Below are 19486 nucleotides of genomic sequence, written 5' to 3'. Positions count from 1 at the left end.
GCTGTGCTTTTCCAGCACCACTCTTCTATCTAATCTCCAGCATCTCCAGTCCTCACTTTCTCCAAGATGAGATTCAATGCAGAGACAAGTGAGGTGATGAACTTTGGTTGGAAAAATACTAAAGTACAGTACAAAATGATGGGTGCAATTCTACGGGAGGTTTTAGGCACACATGGATCTGGATATATATGTGCACAGATCACTGAAGGTTGTGGGGCAGGCTAGAGAGCAGTTAATAAAGTATGCAGTGCTCTCAGCTTTATTAATTTGGACTGAGTAAAGAGCAAGCAGATGATGCTAAACTTGTAAATGATACTTGTCAGACCTCAGCAGGAGTTTTGTGTACAATTGTAGGAAAGGTACAAATGTAAATTGCTTTATCACTCTCTCCAATACAACTTTCAGGTATAAGAATCTTTAGCTTTCAGGTTAAAGTGAACAAACAAGGTCTGTTCTTAGAGACATAGAGCTGTGCAGAATGGAAACAGACCCATTGATTCAACTCATCCATGCTGACCAGGTATTCTAAATTAATCTAGTTCCGTTTGCCAGCATTTGGCCCATCTACTTCTAAACCATTCCTATTCATCTACCCATCCAGATGATTTTTAAATGTTATAATCCTACTAGCCTTCACCGCTGCCTCTGGCAGCGCATTCATTACTGCTCTGCATGAAAAAGCTGTCCCTTGGATCTCTCTTAAATCTTTCCCCTCTCCCTTTAAACCTATGCCTTCTAGTTTTGGACTCCCCCACCCCAAGGAAAAGACTTTGTATATTTACCTTGTCCATTCCCCCACATAATTTTCTAAATCTCTGTAAGGTCACCCCTCAGCCTCCGATGCTCCAGGGAAGATGGCCCCAGCCTATTCAGTCTCTCCCTGTAGCTCAAACCCTCCAACCCTGGTAATATCCTTGTAAATCTTTTCTGAACCCTTTCGAGTTTCACAACATCCTTCCTATAGCAGGGAGACCAGAATTGAATACGGTATTCCTAAAGTGGCTTCACCAACGTCCTATACAGTCACAACATGACGTCCCAACTCCTATACTCAATGCACTGACCAGTAAAGGCAAGTGAGCCAAACATCCTCTCCTTCCTGAAGAGAAGGTAGCTGAGAGAAGATAGTATTCAGACTTTCAAAATTGAGAGTGGTCTGGACAGATAGGGTGAAGCTGTTTGCATTTGTAAAAGAGCAAATGAACAAGAAGGTGTAGAATTAAAGTGATGTGCAAATGAAGCAAGGGTAATGTGTGAAAAAAACTTTTTCATGGAGCAAGTTGTTGGGGTATGGAATGTGGTGGAGGCAGGGTCAATTGAGGCATTCAAGATAGCATTGGATTTTTTTTGGATACTAATGACATGGAAGGATATGGGAAAAAGGCAGGAGGTTGGTGCTAGGTAACAGGTAGTGCAGACATGAGGGGCCAAATGGCCTCCCCTGCACTATAATAATTCTCAGATTCTGTGAAATTTAAAATAAAATTTGAATTTGGGGTTTGATGATGAACTCCAGCTCCTATGCTGCCCACCTGATTGCAGGAGGCCTCAGGTATGCCAATGGACACTGTATCCTCCCTCTCCCGGGACACCAGACCTGGATATAATTACAGTAGACAAACAGTAAGATTGAACAACCTCCTCTATAGCCCACTGCCTGTAATTAGTCATGACTGCCTTGGCCAAGCCCAGAAGCAGCTGCATGTGTAGGTCCTCCAAATCACACCCCTTCCCAACCCTACCACTTTGCAGCAGGTGGCCAAGGATTAGGATCATGGGCATGATATGGAGCCAAAAATTAAGAAGCAACTCCAACTAACAAGGGAGGTTAAATTGAGGTGTTCAAGATGGCATTGGGTTTACTTTGGATAGTCATGGAAGGATATGGGGACAAGGCAGGAGATTGGTACTAAGTAACTGAGCTAGTGCAGTCACGAGGGGCCAATGACACAGTCCAGCCTGTCTAACTCTCACAAGGCTTCAGGCATGTCCTGAACACTTGGGCATGAACGTAGCAACAGGAAACAAGCAGACAGTCTAGCTGAGCTGCTCCGTCAACCAGCCACTGACTGGATCTGTGTATAGCTCATGGTATGAAACAGATCTGGAGCCAAGGCACTTGAATCTGGGCATTCTAGTACATTGGAAGGGAGATCATCACTGTGCCACTTGACCCCTCATTGTTCTTGATCAGCCTGCTCAGACATGTTAACGCATACCTCCAGGTCAGGTGGGACTTGAATCCAGGTCTTCAAGTTCAGAGGTAGGGGCATTACCAAAAGACTCCTAACCAATTAATCAGAAAGCGAAGAACCCTATATGAGCACTTGTCTATGAATGTTATGCACTAGGGCCTTTTGCACTTGCCCAATACAAAGGGAGAATAATATCTCTAGACCAAGGAGCCATAAGCCCAAAATCTCTTCATACTTTTCCAGTAGTAAACCAGTTGAAACAATGGAACCAAATGTAAACGGTTTGAGCTGATTTAACTGGTGGCAGCCCTTTATAAGAATAGAAGGCTCTCGATGAAATCTTGAATTAAACCAACCAAACTACATTAAATAATATGAACCAAATACATTCAAGTTATCAATTGAAGGCCCCTTAAGCAGGCACTGCCACTAAAAATAAAAATTCCAAAGGATATGAACTGATTTTAAATTAGAATGTAATCCTAGGGGACATGAAACCCTCCAGCCAAGGTGCCCACTGGTCATTAAAGGCCTCAGTGCGCCAGTGGATACCATGTTCTCCCTCTCTCGGGATACCCAGTTGCAGATATAACCATTGAAGAGACACAAGCCATAGATAAAACCTAAAAGGTGACAGACCTAAAAGGATAACTGGAATAAAAGACAAAGCCCTAAAGGAAAACTTAAATTAAAAGGTAGGTTTATGGGGAGATATTGCAATCCAGCTGATGCAGTGCTCACTAGTCATAGAAGGACTCAAACGTATTAATGGATACGTGTGCTGCTTGTCCAGGTACACCCGGATATATGGACCATCACTAATGAAAGGCAAATAGTTGGATATAATAAATCCTTCACAACACACTGCCTGGACCTGTTAATGACCATCTTGGCCAATAAGAAGATTCTCTCCTCTCCTTCTCACTAACTGGCCAAAGATTAGTAACACAGGGCTGAGCTACAAGTTAAACTTCAGGAACAACTCCCATATAAAATGAAAAAGGGGCTACAGCGCCTCACATTCAGTGGGCAGCATGGTGGCTCAGTGGTTAGCACTGCTGCCTCACAGCACCAGGGACACGGGTTCGATTCCCACCTCAGGCGACTGTCTCTGTGGATTTGCACATTCTCCCCGTGTCTGCGTGGGTTTCCTCCGGGTGCTCCAGTTTCCTCCTACAATTCAAAGATGTGCTGGCCAGGTGAATTGGCCATGCTTAATTTGCCATAGTGTTAGGTGCATTAGTCAGGGGTAAATATAGGTTAGGGGAATGGGTCTGGGTGGGTTACTCTTCAGAAGATCAGTGTGGACTTGTTGGGCCGAAGGGCCTGTTTCCATACTGTAGGGAAACTAATCTTAACAAAACTCATGAATTCCTGAAGACTGCAGAAATTACAGGTGAAGCTCTCTTTATAAGTTATTTCACCTTCACCTGTTAGCTTAACAATATAATTAACTCTGAACTTCTCCTTTTCAGTTTGCTATACCAATAGTACACCAAGCTACAATGGGTTCAGACTATTACAATTTAATGGCAGATAATAAAGACGATTTTTGATCTATTGGAAAGCTAATGCACAATTAGATATTCTTTGAAAGCTTAAGGTGATCAATTAATGCAACTTTATGGGTGTAAACAAACCAGTGTTTTATTTACATTTATCAATTAAACATCTCATTTAACTATAAATAATGTATATAATACATATTAGTCGACAATAGATACTGCTAGCTGAAAAGATTGCCTCAAATTCAATTTCCACATTATAATCCCTTTTTACTCATGAAAAAGCCAATTGAACCCAGATGTAAAATCAGACCAATTGTATAGATATTTCTCGCTGAAAAGGTTGCCTGAAACTGAATTTCTATATTATAATTTAGTTTTCCTTATGAAAAATCCAATTTATTCCAGGTACAAAATCAGATCATTTGTAAGTTTCTCTCACAAATTAAATGTATAATAAGGCAATGGCATCCCTGCTGTAAACTGTTATACCACTTTCACTTAAATTGATTTTCTTTAAATGTAAACAATTTTGATGCTTTGACCCATACTTTGTAAAGTCACTGAATACAAATCAGCAAAACCAATTTACTTATCCTACTTACACAAGATATTGTGCATAAAAGTAAAATTTGATGCAAGTATGGAGATTTTTAAAAGATTGGCAATTCAAAAGTGATCTGCATTTTTATAGTGCCTCCAAGGAGAGAGAAAAAAATACTTCCAGACAGGAGGAATCAGAAAATAAAACTCCATAGCAAAGGCCATTTGTTTTATAATTTACTGGACATCTGAAAGACTTTCAAATTGGAAATGCTGAATCTCTGCACTCAAACCATTGGTGCATATGTTTAATCATCTGCTCAATGGGAACAAGGCAAAAATAGAGTTTCAATGACTGCAGAATGCTTACCAACCCATTTCTGCTAGATCCTTAGCTGCAAGCCTCATCTTTTGTTATGTGGCTGAGATCCTGACTGGGAGCAAATATCGGAGTTGAACTTTATTAGGACTCAATGCATTGTAACAGAAACAGAAGCTCTCCTAGTGCCAAATCCATTAAATAAGACCTAGTGACATTGGTTTTCAAAGGATCGTTGGAAGCAGGATTTAAAATAATACCTAAAAACATTGAGATCATAGGTCAGGATTTATGCAGTTAATGGTAGGGCTCTGGAGTGTGTTACCAAACAAAGAGACTAGGGGATGAGGTGCATAGTTCCTTGAAAATGATAGACAGGATTTTGAAGAAGGCGTTGAAATATTTGCCTTCTTTGGTCATAACACTGAGTATTGGAGTTCGGATGTCATGTTGTGGCTGTAAAGGACATTGGTTAGGCCATTTTTCGAATCCTGCATACTATTCTGGCCATCCTTCTAAAAGGAAAGATGTTGTTAAACCTGAGAGGGTGCAGAAAAGATGTACAAGAATGTTGCCAGGACTGGAGGCTTTGTGTTATAGGGAAAATCTGAATAAGCTGGGACATTTTTCACTGGAGTGTCAGAGACTGAGGGGTGACCTTAGAGAGGTTCATAAAATCATGAGGAGCATAGATAGGGTGAGTAGCCAAGGTCTTTTTCCTAGGGTGGGGGAGTCCAAAACTAGAGGGCATTTTTTAAAGTGAGAGGGGAAAGATTTAGAAAGGACCTGAGGGGTAACTTTTTCACACAGAGGGTGGCGTATTAATGGAACGAGGTGTCAGAGGAAGTGATGGAGGTGAGTAAAATTACAACTTTTAAAGGGAATTTGGATGGGAATATGAATAAGAAGCATTGAGAGTGATATGAGCCAAATGGGACTAGGTCAGATTGGGATGTCTGGTCACGCAGACAAATTGGACCGAAGGGCCTGTTTTGGATCTGATTTTTTTCCGATTTCCACGTAAGGGTTTGGTTCAGACATTGTTTTATGTCCTGTATTTACTCTGATTGCAAATCTATAAGAAATACACAGCTTCTGATGGGAACCAATTTTGCTCCATTATTTTGGTTGCATGAAGAGTGAGGAACAGGATTCCTAACACAAGTAATAGTGGAACTGCTTAGAAGGCAAAATGTGAGGTTTAGGGTAGGTGAAGTTGTTGCTGGAAGAAGACCCCACCTATCCCATGAGGTACACAAGGACAGAGCCAGGGTCCCAATGTCTGAGCAGCTATAAAGGGAGGAGTTGCTCTTCTCTAGACTGGCTGTCATGGTGCTCTATAATTTTGTACACTAAATACTGTCTTCTGAGACAGATAGTTTGTCTGTAGCAGGGCAAGTGACCCACATCCTTAACTCCTTTGCCTCATGCTCTTTCCAGGGTGCTACAAGGGACATTGTCTACAACTCTGCATCTGTCATTCATGAATAAATTCGATAGGCCACTAATGTCCTCTGTACCAGGAGCAATAATAGCAGAGGCTTCCTCAGGGTGCCACCTATTAAATGGATGGGCTTTACGATGGACTAGAGTGGCTAGTTTTTTTGTGTGCAGGGTGGGGTCAAAGATTGTACACATGTAACCACCAGGGTAGCGAAAAAACAGACCTGTGCATTCATTGAATGGAATTGTTTTCCTATTATTGAGGTGCATCTGGTGTGTAACAAAAAATAATGTAGAGCTGTGTGAGGTTTATAGCTAATCTAAATTCTTAGATCCCATACAATATGGAAACTGGCCCTTTAGCCCAACAAGTCCACACTGACCCTCCAAAGAGTAACCCATCCAGACCCATTTCCAAAACCTATATTTAACCATGACTAATGCACATAATACTATGGGCAATTTAACATGGCTAATTCACCTGACCTGCAGACCTTTGGACTGTGGGAGGAAACCAACGCACCCAGAGGAAACCCACGCTGACACTGGGAGAATGTGCAAACCCCACATACTCACCCGATGCAGGAGTCAAACCCGGATCCCTGGCACTATGAGGAAACAGTGCTAAGCACTGAGCCACCATGCAGCCTCTATTAGTCATAGCTGTTAGTTGTAATTTCTTTATTAGCATTAGCCAAGTATCACCACTGCTTTACCTGGCAGAACCTGGTTGTTGAGGGACAACCATCATCCAACTAAGATCCTTGCACAAGAAAAGCAGTTTCTACCCTCTCCAAATCCACCGAGAAGATTATCTGATCTGCTGCATGCCACCTTTAACCAGACACAAATATGAAGCTACAAATTCCTTGTTGCTCCACTCCTGGCTTTTGACAATGACAGCTCATCATGCCTGCACAGATGAGGTACAACCAGCATTATGGAACCACAAACAACATCTTATATTTATGTCTAGTCTACAATAGTATAAAACATCTGAAAGCACTTTGCATGGCTATTGTCAAACAAAATATATTGCCAACCTACACAAAGATGACACTTTTAACCTAAATTGTCAGGTGCAAGCCCATGGTATCTTGAGAAATAAGTTTCTTAAATTCCAAATAAAATCACTTGTTGATTTCAGTGGAGAATGGAATTGAGTGGTGTATAAAGCCAGCATTGCACCCTATCTCATCAGTTCCCCAATTGGCTGGAAAGGCTAAAAGAGTCCCAAACAGATATTAGGACAAGTCTCCAAAACCTTAGTCAAAGAGTATATTTTAAGGAAAACCTTCAAAGACAGACAGAGAGAGAGAGGTAGAAAGGTACATTATCACCAAGGCTATCATCAAATACAGTTTGAAAGGCAGAAATGTGGGATTCTAGCAAAGCTGCAGAAGTTGGTGACACAGGTTTCTGGCAAGGCCCTGGCTGCTGTGTCTAATAAAATGGCCAGATACTTCATGATAGGTTGTCAGCTAGTGTGCTGAAGCAGCTTTACTTTAAATCCAACCATTTGCCACAGATTTATCAGTTGTCTCTGCAATAATATATGGGTTATTGATATTTTTTCATGGTATTTCTTCTGTCTATTGGAATTCCTTTTGAAAACTACGTCAGTGGCAAATGGTCAACCTTTGATTTGGGTTGGAAATAGGGATCTAAAGATTTAGGCCAACATCTTTTAATCTGCATAGTCACACTTTGGGTGCCTTTTTATTTTTTTCATTGTTGTGGGTGTTGCTTATTAGGCCTCAATTTGTTGCCCATCCCTAATATCTAGAGGGTAGTTAAGAGTCAACAACACTGCTGTGGGTTTGGAGTCACATGCTGGCTAGATTAAATTAAGAGCAACAAGGAATTTGCAGCTTCATATTTGTGACTGATTAAAGGTGGGGGGCATGCAGCAGATCAGGCAGTCTTCTTGGTGGATTTGGAGAGGGTAGGAACTACTTTTCATGTGCAAGGATCTTAGTTGGACGATGGGAGAGGAGGTTGTGCTGTTGTATTGCATTCTTGTGGACTTGGGGATAATTTGATTCAATTGGCTTCCCCTGCCAGTGAGCACATTCCCCTTAATGGGCCCTTCATGCCTCTCACTTAACATGCAATTGGGTTCCTGCCTCCGGGAGCCGTACTCATGGTCTTGCATATGTACAATCTGAGACCGTATGCTAATTTGCCTGTTCCTTTAAATTTGACCCATATTGTGGATGATGGGGTAATAGATAGAGTTTTGCATTTCCAGCACAGATATTCCACATGAATTGGTCATATGGTATGTTTATAATTTTACCAAACCACACATCCCTACAAGCTGTTGCTACATGGTCAAGCTGAATGTTCATTCCATCAGAGCTATGATATTGGTATTTTTTCTCCATTACCTAAATGATCACTATAAAAGCTAAAACATCCAAATGCATAAACCATTCATTTTTCTTTCCTCAATTTGGTTCTGCATTGACCTTCAAAGCAGAAATCCTTTTGAACTTCCATAGATTTACGTTCTATTTTTTATAAGTAATGTCAATTTCACTGTAATATTCTTTAGTAATCTGGCGTCTTGTAAACATCATAAGGAAAGAACTCATACAGAGATTTGCTTGATTATTGAATCGTTGCTTAATGTTGATTGAAAAGAAAATCACTCTGGAGCTGGCAGTGATCCAATATCATTAAAAGGGATATTGTATCCTTAAAATGTTTTTTGTTTGGAACTTCTGTGAAATTAATGATTAAACGTCTGCTACTCCTATCATCCCCCATCTGCTTCTTAGCAAGCTATCTCTAGTTATTGTCCTCTTTGCCCTAGAGAATTGCTCTTTCTTGACGGAGCTGCTGCAAAATTTGATCTTTGATATGGATTGTTCTGCAGTCACTAATAGAAAAGTGACTTCCTTTACACAGAGCTTCTGTTAGTGAACAAGATATTGAATCTTACCTGAAATTATTTTAGATGGTTTTGAACTATGAGATAAACGATGCATCAAAAATACATACCTCAACATAAGCGGAGTATAAGAAGAAGATGGTATGTTTAACAAAGGAATTCCTTATCACATAGATTTAGGATCAAACTGAATGCTTATATATAACCATAATATTACTATTCTTTCTACATTATTGCACCTGCATTTTTAGTAAGAACAATTACTGTTTAAATAGGTTTTTGATTTGCAATATTGAAGATACATGTAATCCATTACAAACTGTAGATATATTCCATATCTTTTGATATTCAGATAAAGAACTAAACTATGTTTCAAACAGTGCATTAATGTTGACAATGTTGACTCCTGCAGAGCACAGAATCTTTATATAGAAAGATGCGGAGGCCACAATTAAAATTCTATGACTGATATTCTGTGCAAATATACGAAATGGTTTATAACTCTATGATAGCTAAGGTGAACCACAGGTGAACCTGTTTTCTCAGCATTAATCTCTCTGGGAGAATAATATTCATTTTCATGAGGTTCTTAGTGCCATCTAATTACCAAAGTAAACAATTCTGCAACCTTTATAATTACATTTGGAAAGACTGTAAATATTACTTCTGATATAATGAAAGCTGTTATTTGCTTGTGGAAGTTGATTACAATGCCAATAGAATCTGATCTACTTATTACCCAAATGTTCCCTCCTTCACTTGCACACTCTTCATATCAAGGCGATGTCTGTAGGATAGGGCAGAATAAGGTCTGTTCACCAATCAAAATTCAGAAATGGATATAGTTTCGTTCTCGTGCAGTCCCGTGTCATAAGAAAATCATGTTATAGCAGCAACAATTAAACCAATGGGACCAGAATCATGTTATAACCAATACACGCTTAAAAAGTTCAGGCTTTAGAAATGGTGCCCCCAATTCATCAATTGCATTATCATGAATTCACATTAACGAAACATGCATTATAGCAGAACAACCTGTACATTGGATTGTGGATTTGTGAATTAGTAGCAAACAGGGAGAAAGAGAGAAAATGTGGGGAGTATTAAGTGTTCATGTATGAACTTGACTTATTGAAAAGCATATGCTTCAATTCAGGCATTTATCAAGGAAAGTTGACAGATCCAAGACAGTTGTATGAGAAACACAAATTATTGGTTCAGCTTAGTTACTATAGTCAGACACCACATGCTTGAAAAGCTCAGAACACAATGTCTAATATTAGATGTATTCCATGATTGGACAGCACTTGCTGCAAACGTATGTGTGCACTTATAAATGTGCTAACATCAAGTTTAAGATTTTTAATCAGGATTGCAACATGGCTCACCTAGGTTACCCGAAACTATACGCATTTGCATGCAAGGATCTCCAGGCATTGCACGTTAGAATTCACTCCTAATGCACACAAATAGTGCTGAGGTGGAAGAGCTGGACAATACTGTAAAAAGGTTACTCACTATCAACATATAGTTGAGTGGCAGGGGATCATAGTAAAACTGTCCATCGCCTTACTGTGTAACAAAACAGTTTAACAATTTAAATCATGCTTTATCTCACTTGTTCTTTTTGATGTTGTATCCACGATTAAGAATGGCCCACAGGAAAGCAAAAGTGCACCCATCATAATCTGTGGATAAGTGGTCAGGCAACCTGCAACATGACACTGGACCTCTTCTTGGAGGGTTAGGGCTGCATCCACAATTATCTTACAAATAAAGATGGGGGATGTGCATAATGAGCAATGGTTATCAGGTTTTGTGAGTTGTCGTCGTTGAATAGAACACTGACATTACATGGTTATCTATTTCCACTTCTCATCATTTAATCTGTGTTGTAACAAAATGAGAATAAAGGAAGCCTTGGAGCTTAGTGGGAAATGCTAGGCAGTGTATTCATGCGTGTACAATTCTACACGGAGGTGAGTTCCTACTCCTGGTCTTTCTTCACCGGAATCTTGGGCCTGAGATCAGCATTTTCTCCACAATGTGAGAGGAAGTGAAATTTGATGACAAACAATCCTGAGCTTGATTTTTAACCTTGCTGGGCCACATGACCCAACATTTATAACATTTATAATATTAACCACATGGTGGGTGCCCAGGAATTATACAGTGTAAAGTTCTGTAATGCCAATAGGATCAGATATCATTTCACACAGGGCTAAAACAGAGATGTATTTTTCCCATGAACCCAAAGCAGATTACAAGTGGGCTAAGGTTCTTATGCAAATATCCAACATGGCCTTTTATGGGGTCCAGTGTATTTCAACCTTTCCAATGAGGACCACCAAGTCTTCATGTGACTTAATGTGGCAGATGGAGTTTAATGTGGATCAGTGCAAGGTCATGTGTTTGGGTTGAAACTTTGGGTTGACTTATTATCTTAATGGGGAGAGACTATGGGTGCTCCAGTACAGAGGGAATTTGGTATATTTGTTCATTAGTCACAGAAAACTAGCAGGTAAAGCACATAATAAAGGAAGTGAAAGAAATGTTGGCTTTTATAGCTAAAGGAATAGAATATAAAAGTAAGGAAGTATTGTTGCAATTATACGAGGTATTGATGAGACAGCACCGGTAGTATTGTGCACAGTTTTGTTTCCTTTATTTGGGGAAAGATGTAGTGGCATTGGACACAATTCAGAGGTGGTTCACTAGATTGATCCCAGAGATGAGGGGTTTGTCTTATGAAGAGAGATTGAACACATTAGGCCTACACTCTCTGGAATTTAGAAGAATGAGGGGAGATCAAATGGAGGTATTCAAGATAATAAAAGGTATGGATTAAATACACGTGGAGTGGGGCATTCTAGGAAGAAAGGTCATTGTCTTAGAATAAGGTGTAGCAAATTTAAAAGATTAAGAGAAACTACTTCTCCCGAAGGGTTGTGAATCTGTGGAATTCACTACCCCAAAGAGCAGTGGATGCTGGGACAGTGAGTAAATTTAAGGAGGAGTTAAACAGATTTTTAATTGTTGATGGAGAGAAGACAGGAAAATGGAGGTGAGGAGCATGTCAGCCATGATCGAATGGCAGAGCCGAATGACCAAATTCTGCTCCAATGTCTTATGAACTTAATCATCCTGTCCGTCTCCACCCAGCCTCATTCCACTTCTCCTGTAGGAACCTCTTGAAATCTTTTCCCAGTCACTCAGTTGGAAGTTGGAAGGGGCCTAAGGTACCACTCAATCTTTTTCCACCAGCAGCTGCTCTGAACCCTCTTTACATTCTTCCTCGACAAAAAAATTAACCAGAAGCATCACAGAATTGTTACAGTACAGAAGGCCAGATATCCCATCGTGACTGCACTTGCTCTGAGAAGGAACGACCTGCCCCACACCCAGGCTTTCACCTGCAACTCTGCATATTCTTCCTTTTCAGATAATAATCAAATTTCCTTCTTAATACTATGATTGAACCTGTCTTCTCCAAAAAATGTGGTGGTAATGTTACTGGACTAGGATTCCAGAGGGGAAAGTGAGGACTGCAGAGTCGACATCAGAGTCAGAGTGTGATGCTGGAAAAGCACAGCAGAACAGGCAGCATCCGAGGAGCAGGAGAATCGACGTTTCGGGCAAGAGCTCTTCATCAGGAATGAGGCTTGTGAGCCTTCCCACCTATTCACTCCATCCTCCTCTCTGACCGGTGACCTTTACCCCCACCTCCTATCGCACTCTCAACTACCTTCCTCCCAGCCCCACCCCTCTCTCATGTTTCCGTCCACCCCCTCAGCTCACAAGCCTCAGTCCTGATGAAGAGCTCTTGCCTAAAATACCGATTCTCCTGCTCCTTAAATGATGCCTGACCTGCTGTGCTTTTCCAGCACCCCACTCTCGACTAGGATTAGCCCTAGGCTAATGTTCTGGAGATATGGGTTCAAAATACATCACTTCAGATGGTGAAATTTAAATTTAATGAAATAAAAATGGAATAACAAAAAGCTAGTTTAGTGTGATCATGTATCGACTGTTTATTGTTATTTAAAATAAAACATCTGATTCACAAATTTCCTTTGAAGAAAGAAATCTGCTATATTTACTTGGTCTGCCCTGTATGACCCTCCAGACCTCAACAATACAGCTCTTAAATTGCCCTCTTGGCAATTAGGGGCAGGCAATAAATGCTAACCCCATCCAACAATGCCTGCATCCTGTGAATAAATAAAACTCACAGGCAGCGTATTCCAAAAAAAATTCACGAAAGAGATCTTCCTCACATGTCTACTACCTCTTTTTGCCATCACCTTAATTTTTTCAACCAATGGGAATATATTTCACCTATCCATTACCCTATCCAAGATTTTGAATATTTTAAAAGTCTCCTCTCAACCTTCTCTTCAAGGAAAACAATCCTAATCCTAATCCAAAATTGAAGTGCCTCACCCTGGACCCATTTTTGTGAAATACGAAACGGTCAAAATTTTGTGGGTTTCTGTTGCCTCTGTCAGACAGGAAATACCTCACGGATTGACATCAAACACCCACTTTGAGTTAAAATCTGTCATCTCCCATCTTGTGAATCTCCTAGTGAGTTCACAAGTGACTGTAGATGGCCTAATTGAACTTGGTCCACTTGGTCTCCTAGTTGGAGAAAAGCACCTGACTTAAGCCAATGAAAGCTGAGGAACTAAAAGCACCAAAATAATTTTTCCCAACACTTACGAGCATTTAGCCATGGCTACAAACCCTTGCTTTCGGGTAAGTAAAGATCTACATCCATTGACACTGGTCACAAAACTGATATTCTTCTTACATAAGCCTTTGCAACAAGTATCATTGGCCTCACTTAAAAATTGTACTTTAATTGTGGACAATTGTGGGAAATTCAGCAGTTGTCTTTTGCTCTCAAATCCAGGCATATTGAGCCAGATGCAGTATTTGTGTGGCAGGCAACTAACATCCACTAAAACCTGGCACAGACATAGGCACTGAACCTCAGACATCATAATTTGCCCAACTCAGCTCTTATTGGCAAAAGTAGCTAACATTGTTTGATGTTCTCCTTCCATTACATACCAATTGCTGACTATTTCTCATCATGATAGTGATAACTCACCCACTTTGGCATCTTTCCTCCATGAGGATCATGGTAATGAAGCTGAAGGACCAGCACAGTGACGACCACAGACAAGCCCACGATGAACATTGTCGCTGCAAAGTACCGAGCTGTAACAACAACACAATATCATTTCAAGTCCTGAAGCTTCAAGTTGTTACCTTGCGATTTTATTTTGTTTTTGCTAATTTCTCTAATCTTCTGAAAAGGTTGTCTTATAGTGGAGCTTTGGTTCCACATCCAAGCCCTTGCTTCCATGCTCAATTAATGTCATGGATAAACTGAGGCAGCAAATTACAGTAGCACATTTGACATGAAGGATGCTGTAGCTGAGCCCAATCCTGTCCCCTCTGGTTGTGCATCAACACACTTTCAAAAAGTCGTCACTGGTTCATGATCAAAGTGATTCAATTCTCATCAGTTAACTTATCACAGACTGGAAACTGAAATGAATATCTTTATCTTTAATATTTTTCTCAATACAAGAGTAAATATATTCTAGTGAAGTGCCATACAATCCTGATTAGATTGTTATTAGATAGAAAAAAAGTATGCCCATTTTATTTCAAATCAGTGAACCAAAGGGTAACAAAACAATGTACTTTTACAATGAAATTACAGAAAGAAAGATCGATGTAAATGAACTCACCCATGACGCTACTTGACCTTTTGACTCTATTTTTGCCCTTCTCCTTGACATTCAGAAGATGGCTTATTAAAATACAAATTAGCTAGAATTTCCCCGCAAAAGTTATATTTTAGGATAAAGTATTTGACTAATTTAATACATGAAACATCATAAATACAGCATGCTTGGAAGACATCGAGTCTCTAAGACACTCACCATTCTAATTTATAGACAATAGACAAGAGGTGCAGGAGTAGGCCATTCAGCCCTTCAAGCCTGCACCGCCATTCAATATAATCATGGCTGATCATTCCTAATCAGTATCCTCTTCCTGCCTTATCTCTATAACCCTTGATTCCACTATCTTTAAGAGCTCTATCCAACTCTTTCTTAAATGAATCCAGAGAGTGGGCCTCCACTGCCCTCTGGGGCAGAGCATTCCACACAGCCACCACTCTCTGGGTGAAGAAGTTTCTCCTGAGCTCTATCCTAAATGGTCTACCCCGTATTTTTAAGCTGAGTCGTCTGGTTTGGCTGTGGAAATATGTTTCCTACTGCCAGAGTGTCCAATCCTTTCATAATCTTATACGTCTCAATCAGATCCCCTCTTAGTCTTCGAAACTCAAGGGTATACAAGCCCAGTCGCTTCAGTCTTTCAGTGTAAGGTAATCCTGCCATTCCAGGAATTGACCTCGTGAATCTACGCTGCACTCCCTCAATAGCCAGAATGTCTTTTCTCAAATTTGGAGACCAGAACTGCACACAGTACTCCAGGTGTGGTCTCACCAGGGCCCTGTACAGCTGCAGAAGCACTTCTTTGCTTCTATACTCAATTCCTCTTGTTATGAGGGCCAGCATGCTATTAGCCTTCTTCACTACCTGCTGTACCTGCATGCTTGCCTTCATTGACTGGTGTACAAGAACACCCAGATCTCTCTGTACTGCCCCTTTACATAAATTGATTCCATTGAGGTAGTAGTCTGCCTTCCTGTTCTTGCCACCAAAGTGGATAACCATACATTTATCCAAAATAAACTGCATCTGCAATGCATCTGCCCACTCACTTAACTTGTCCAGGTCACCCTGTAATCTCCTAACATCCTCATCACATTTCACCCTGCCACCCAGCTTTCTATCATCAGCAAATTTGCTAATGTTATTGCTGATACCATCTTCTATATCATTAACGTATATTGTAAAAAGCTGCGGTTCCAGCACGGATCCCTGCGGTACCCCACTGGTCACTGCCTGCCATTCCGAAATGGAGCCGTTTATCACTACCCTTTGTTTCCTATCAGCCAACCAATTGTCAATCCCATCTAGTACTTTGCCCCCAATACCATGCGCCCTAATTTTACTCACTAACCTCCTATGTGGGACTTTATCAAAAGCTTTCTGAAAGTCCAGGTACACTACATCTACTGGATCTCCCTCGTCCAACTTCAGAGTTTGGAAGTAATATTACCATTCCTTCAAGATAGCTGGGTCCAAATTGTGGAACTACCTCCCTGACGTCACTGTGGGTCTACCTACAGCACATGGACTGCAGTGGTTCAAAGAGGCAGCTCACCACCTTCTCAAGGGCATCTAGCAACTGCAATAAATGCCCAGCCAGCGATGCCCAAGTTCCACAAGTGAATAAAAGAAAACTAAAACAGAATATGTGAGGTTGACAATGAAGAGGAAAAAGAAAACCCTGTAGCTTTCATAGGAATTCACAATCTGAATTCAATCTCAGTGATGTTTTGTAACCAAAACAGGAATTGTTTGCACATCTAAATCCACTGTTTGCTCTGTGCATAATTGCACTAATCTCTTTTCCGTGAAGGATCAGCCTTGAGACAAGGAGAAACTACATAATGGAACATGCTTCAAGCATGGTTTGCTTGACAAATGTCCCCATGTACGTAACACTTGATTGTTTCACATCATTTGCATAGGCCTTCAAATGGAATCATGCAGTGTTAATGTATAGATTAATAAAACATTAACCGAACAAACAGTGCAGGATATACTGTACAGTTAAGGCTCATGTTAACTCAGCAATGGAGTAAACATTACTAATCCCTTCAAAATAGGTCACAATGTGTCTAATCTCAGTGAATAAGGACTTTGTCAAGAAGTTGTTCTTCAAATGTCATCCTTTCCTGTTCTCTTTTTTTTATTATTAAGTTTGAGTTCGAATATACGTCAACTGCTGCCTCAGAGTACTGTTCAATTCCAGCCTTAGGTGACTGCCTATGTGGAGTTTGCATGTTCTTCCTGTGTCTGCATGCGTTTCCACTGGATGCTCCAGTTTCCTCCCACAGTCCAAGGATGTGCAGGTTGGGTGGATGAGCCTTTCTAAATTGCTCCGTAGCATCCAAGGATGTGCAGACTGGGTGGGTTAAACTATGGTAAATATGGGGTTATGGGATAGGGAGGATTTGAGTGGGATGCTGTTGGTAGGGACAGTACAAGCTCAATGGGCCAAATGGCTTCTTTCACTAGGGATTCTATAAGAGTCTGGTGAAGGCTGTTGATTGCCTGGAATGGTTCTGAGAGTGGCACATAATTAGAATTAAAGGAAATAGGAGAACACTTTGTAGATACCTTAACTATAATCTTGCAGAGTTCCCAGACAGGAATTTGTCCCTCTGGTTTGGAAAACTGTAGATGTCATTCCACTTTTTAAGAAAGATGAGAAAGAAAAATTGGGGAGCCTAACAACTATGGTGAGGAAATTGTTGGAGTCTATAATCAAGGATGGAGTAATTGAACAGCTCAGAATTTTTTAGTTAAAAAGGGAGAGCTGGCATGGATTCATGGCATGTAGGTCGTGCCTGACAAACCTCACAATTTTTTATTTGAAGAGGCAGCTGAGGTAACAGACAGGGGCATATCTGTAGATATTTGTTTATATGGATTTCCACAGGGATTAGATAAAGTGCCACATTAGGGCCTATACTGGTTTGTATGTGGAATAAACTACCAGAGGAAGTGGTAGATGCAGATACAGTTACAATATTTAAAAGACATTTAGACAGATACATGAATTGGAAAGATTTAGAGGGATATGGACCAAACGTATGTAAGTGGGACAAGTTTAGATTGGGAAACTTAGTTGGCATGAATGAGTTTGACCAAAGAGTCTGTTTCCATGCTGTATGTTCATGACTCTATAACAATACAGATTGTATGAGTGAGTATATTCAATAAAGCCATGTAGATAATAACATTTGCTCTTGTTACAGTTGTGAAGACCACATTTTTCTGCATGGGGAATTGGAATAAGTACTGTTTTAAAAGCGAAGAATCATTGAAGGATTGCTGACTCCTGTAACAAACAAAAAACACAATTTGCCTTGCTCTCATTGCAAGCGTTGTTTACACAACTGTTCATTCTAACAGTGGGGGATTTCCAGCTACAGACAAGTTTAAATCAGAGTGCATAAACGGAACTTCAGCCGTCAACATGTAGCTGACTGGTCTGTGGTATGATAACCAGATTTCAATGATAAAGGTCTTTTATCTGCCAATAACAATTTGAGTCCTAGGTAACTAAAGACCTTGCTGGTGTGAATGTTTGAGTGAGAAGTCATTGGACCTCCAGGAGAGAAGGAACTGCCGTTTTCCTCACCAGTAAAACCACTTCAAGCCTGAAGAAAGCCAGCTTATTTTTCCTTCATCAGTTACTGTAAACTGTGGCTTCTAACTAATAATTCAGAGACTCTGTAAATGTGAATCACTTCTGCAAGTGAAATTAGCTGAAGGAGGAAGATCAAGAAGCAGGCCATCTTGACAAGACAAAAAGGTACAGAGATGATCAAACTGCCATCCCAGTCTTTCCCTCCGTCCACAACACCCTTTTTTTGTTCACCTGTCTGTCTGTCTGGACATGTAGGAAGAGTTTCTATATGCACATTATTTATCTGTAGCTAGAATCTTTATTTTTAATAGTCATTCTTGTTAAGTCCAAAAACTGGGTTTGTGCTTTCTGTAGGCCTGGATCTAAAACCCATGAAAATTGGGGAATTTTGCAGCATCTTTATAAAATCTTTTACGTTTATGACAATGCCAGGAACAGCAGGACTTGATTTCCAGTGCAATAACCCAAGTGAGATATGACACAGTCTAATCTTTGCCGCTTTGGAATCTGAAGACCACCATCTGATTGTGTGGTTAATTTTGCCACCAAGGATCAAGTCCCATTGCAGCCAAAAAACAGGCTACAGCTGGGTCTACCACCCAATTCATGACAGCAGCCCATCTCCATTACGCAAAAGCTACCAGCCCAATCCAAAGGCCAGCAGCTCAGCATTACCATCAACAACAAAGCTTATTGGAAAGGATCCCTCAGTACCAGAATATCATCAAAGGCACTAACAGATTTCTGCAGACATGTAGGTGAGGCAGACAGATGCTAGAAACAATGAGTGCAGGTGATATGGAGTTGACCCAAACGCAGTGAGCTCTCCCGACTTAGGCAAAACATAACAGTGGAAAGTGACCTTAATTACAGCCTTAAGTGGATCAAATGACAGCCCAGTGAACGGGTATTCCACTGTGGGTACAATCGCTGACAACCTGCAATGATGGCAGAAAGAAGCAAGCTTCCCATCTGAAGACTTTCCTAGCCAAACGTCCAGCCTCCCCACCGGCCTCCTCGACTAAAGTTCAGCACAACATAACCTGAAATTATTTTGGTGCCAGCTTATGTACAGACAATTAGGAGTAGAAGTTCAGCACCTCTAGCTTTCTCACTATTTAATAAGACCATGGCTCTTGTTTAGGGTTTGATTTCCATATGCCCATCTATCCCAATGACCTTTTATTCCTTGTCCACCTTAAATTGTTTTAAT

At 40.6% G+C, this 19486-nt stretch overlaps 1 protein-coding gene across 1 annotated transcript in view; it reads right to left on the bottom strand.

Moving 5' to 3' along the window:
* Positions 1–19486, bottom strand: part of chrna8 (cholinergic receptor, nicotinic, alpha 8) — a 196897-nt gene that overhangs the window by 11985 nt on the left and 165426 nt on the right. Inside the window, exon 9 of the mRNA XM_043715303.2 lies at positions 14018–14127. Within this exon, the coding sequence (XP_043571238.1) occupies positions 14018–14127 (110 nt within the window). The remainder of the gene's footprint in view (positions 1–14017; positions 14128–19486) is intronic.

This window comes from Chiloscyllium plagiosum, unplaced genomic scaffold, assembly GCF_037043375.1.
Source record: "Chiloscyllium plagiosum isolate Xiang-an unplaced genomic scaffold, Cpla_swu_hap1 HiC_scaffold_2, whole genome shotgun sequence".
In the NCBI taxonomy this organism is placed as follows: domain Eukaryota; kingdom Metazoa; phylum Chordata; class Chondrichthyes; order Orectolobiformes; family Hemiscylliidae; genus Chiloscyllium; species Chiloscyllium plagiosum.
Note: the sequence above shows the minus strand (reverse complement) of the source record. Positions and strands in the feature narration are given on the sequence as shown.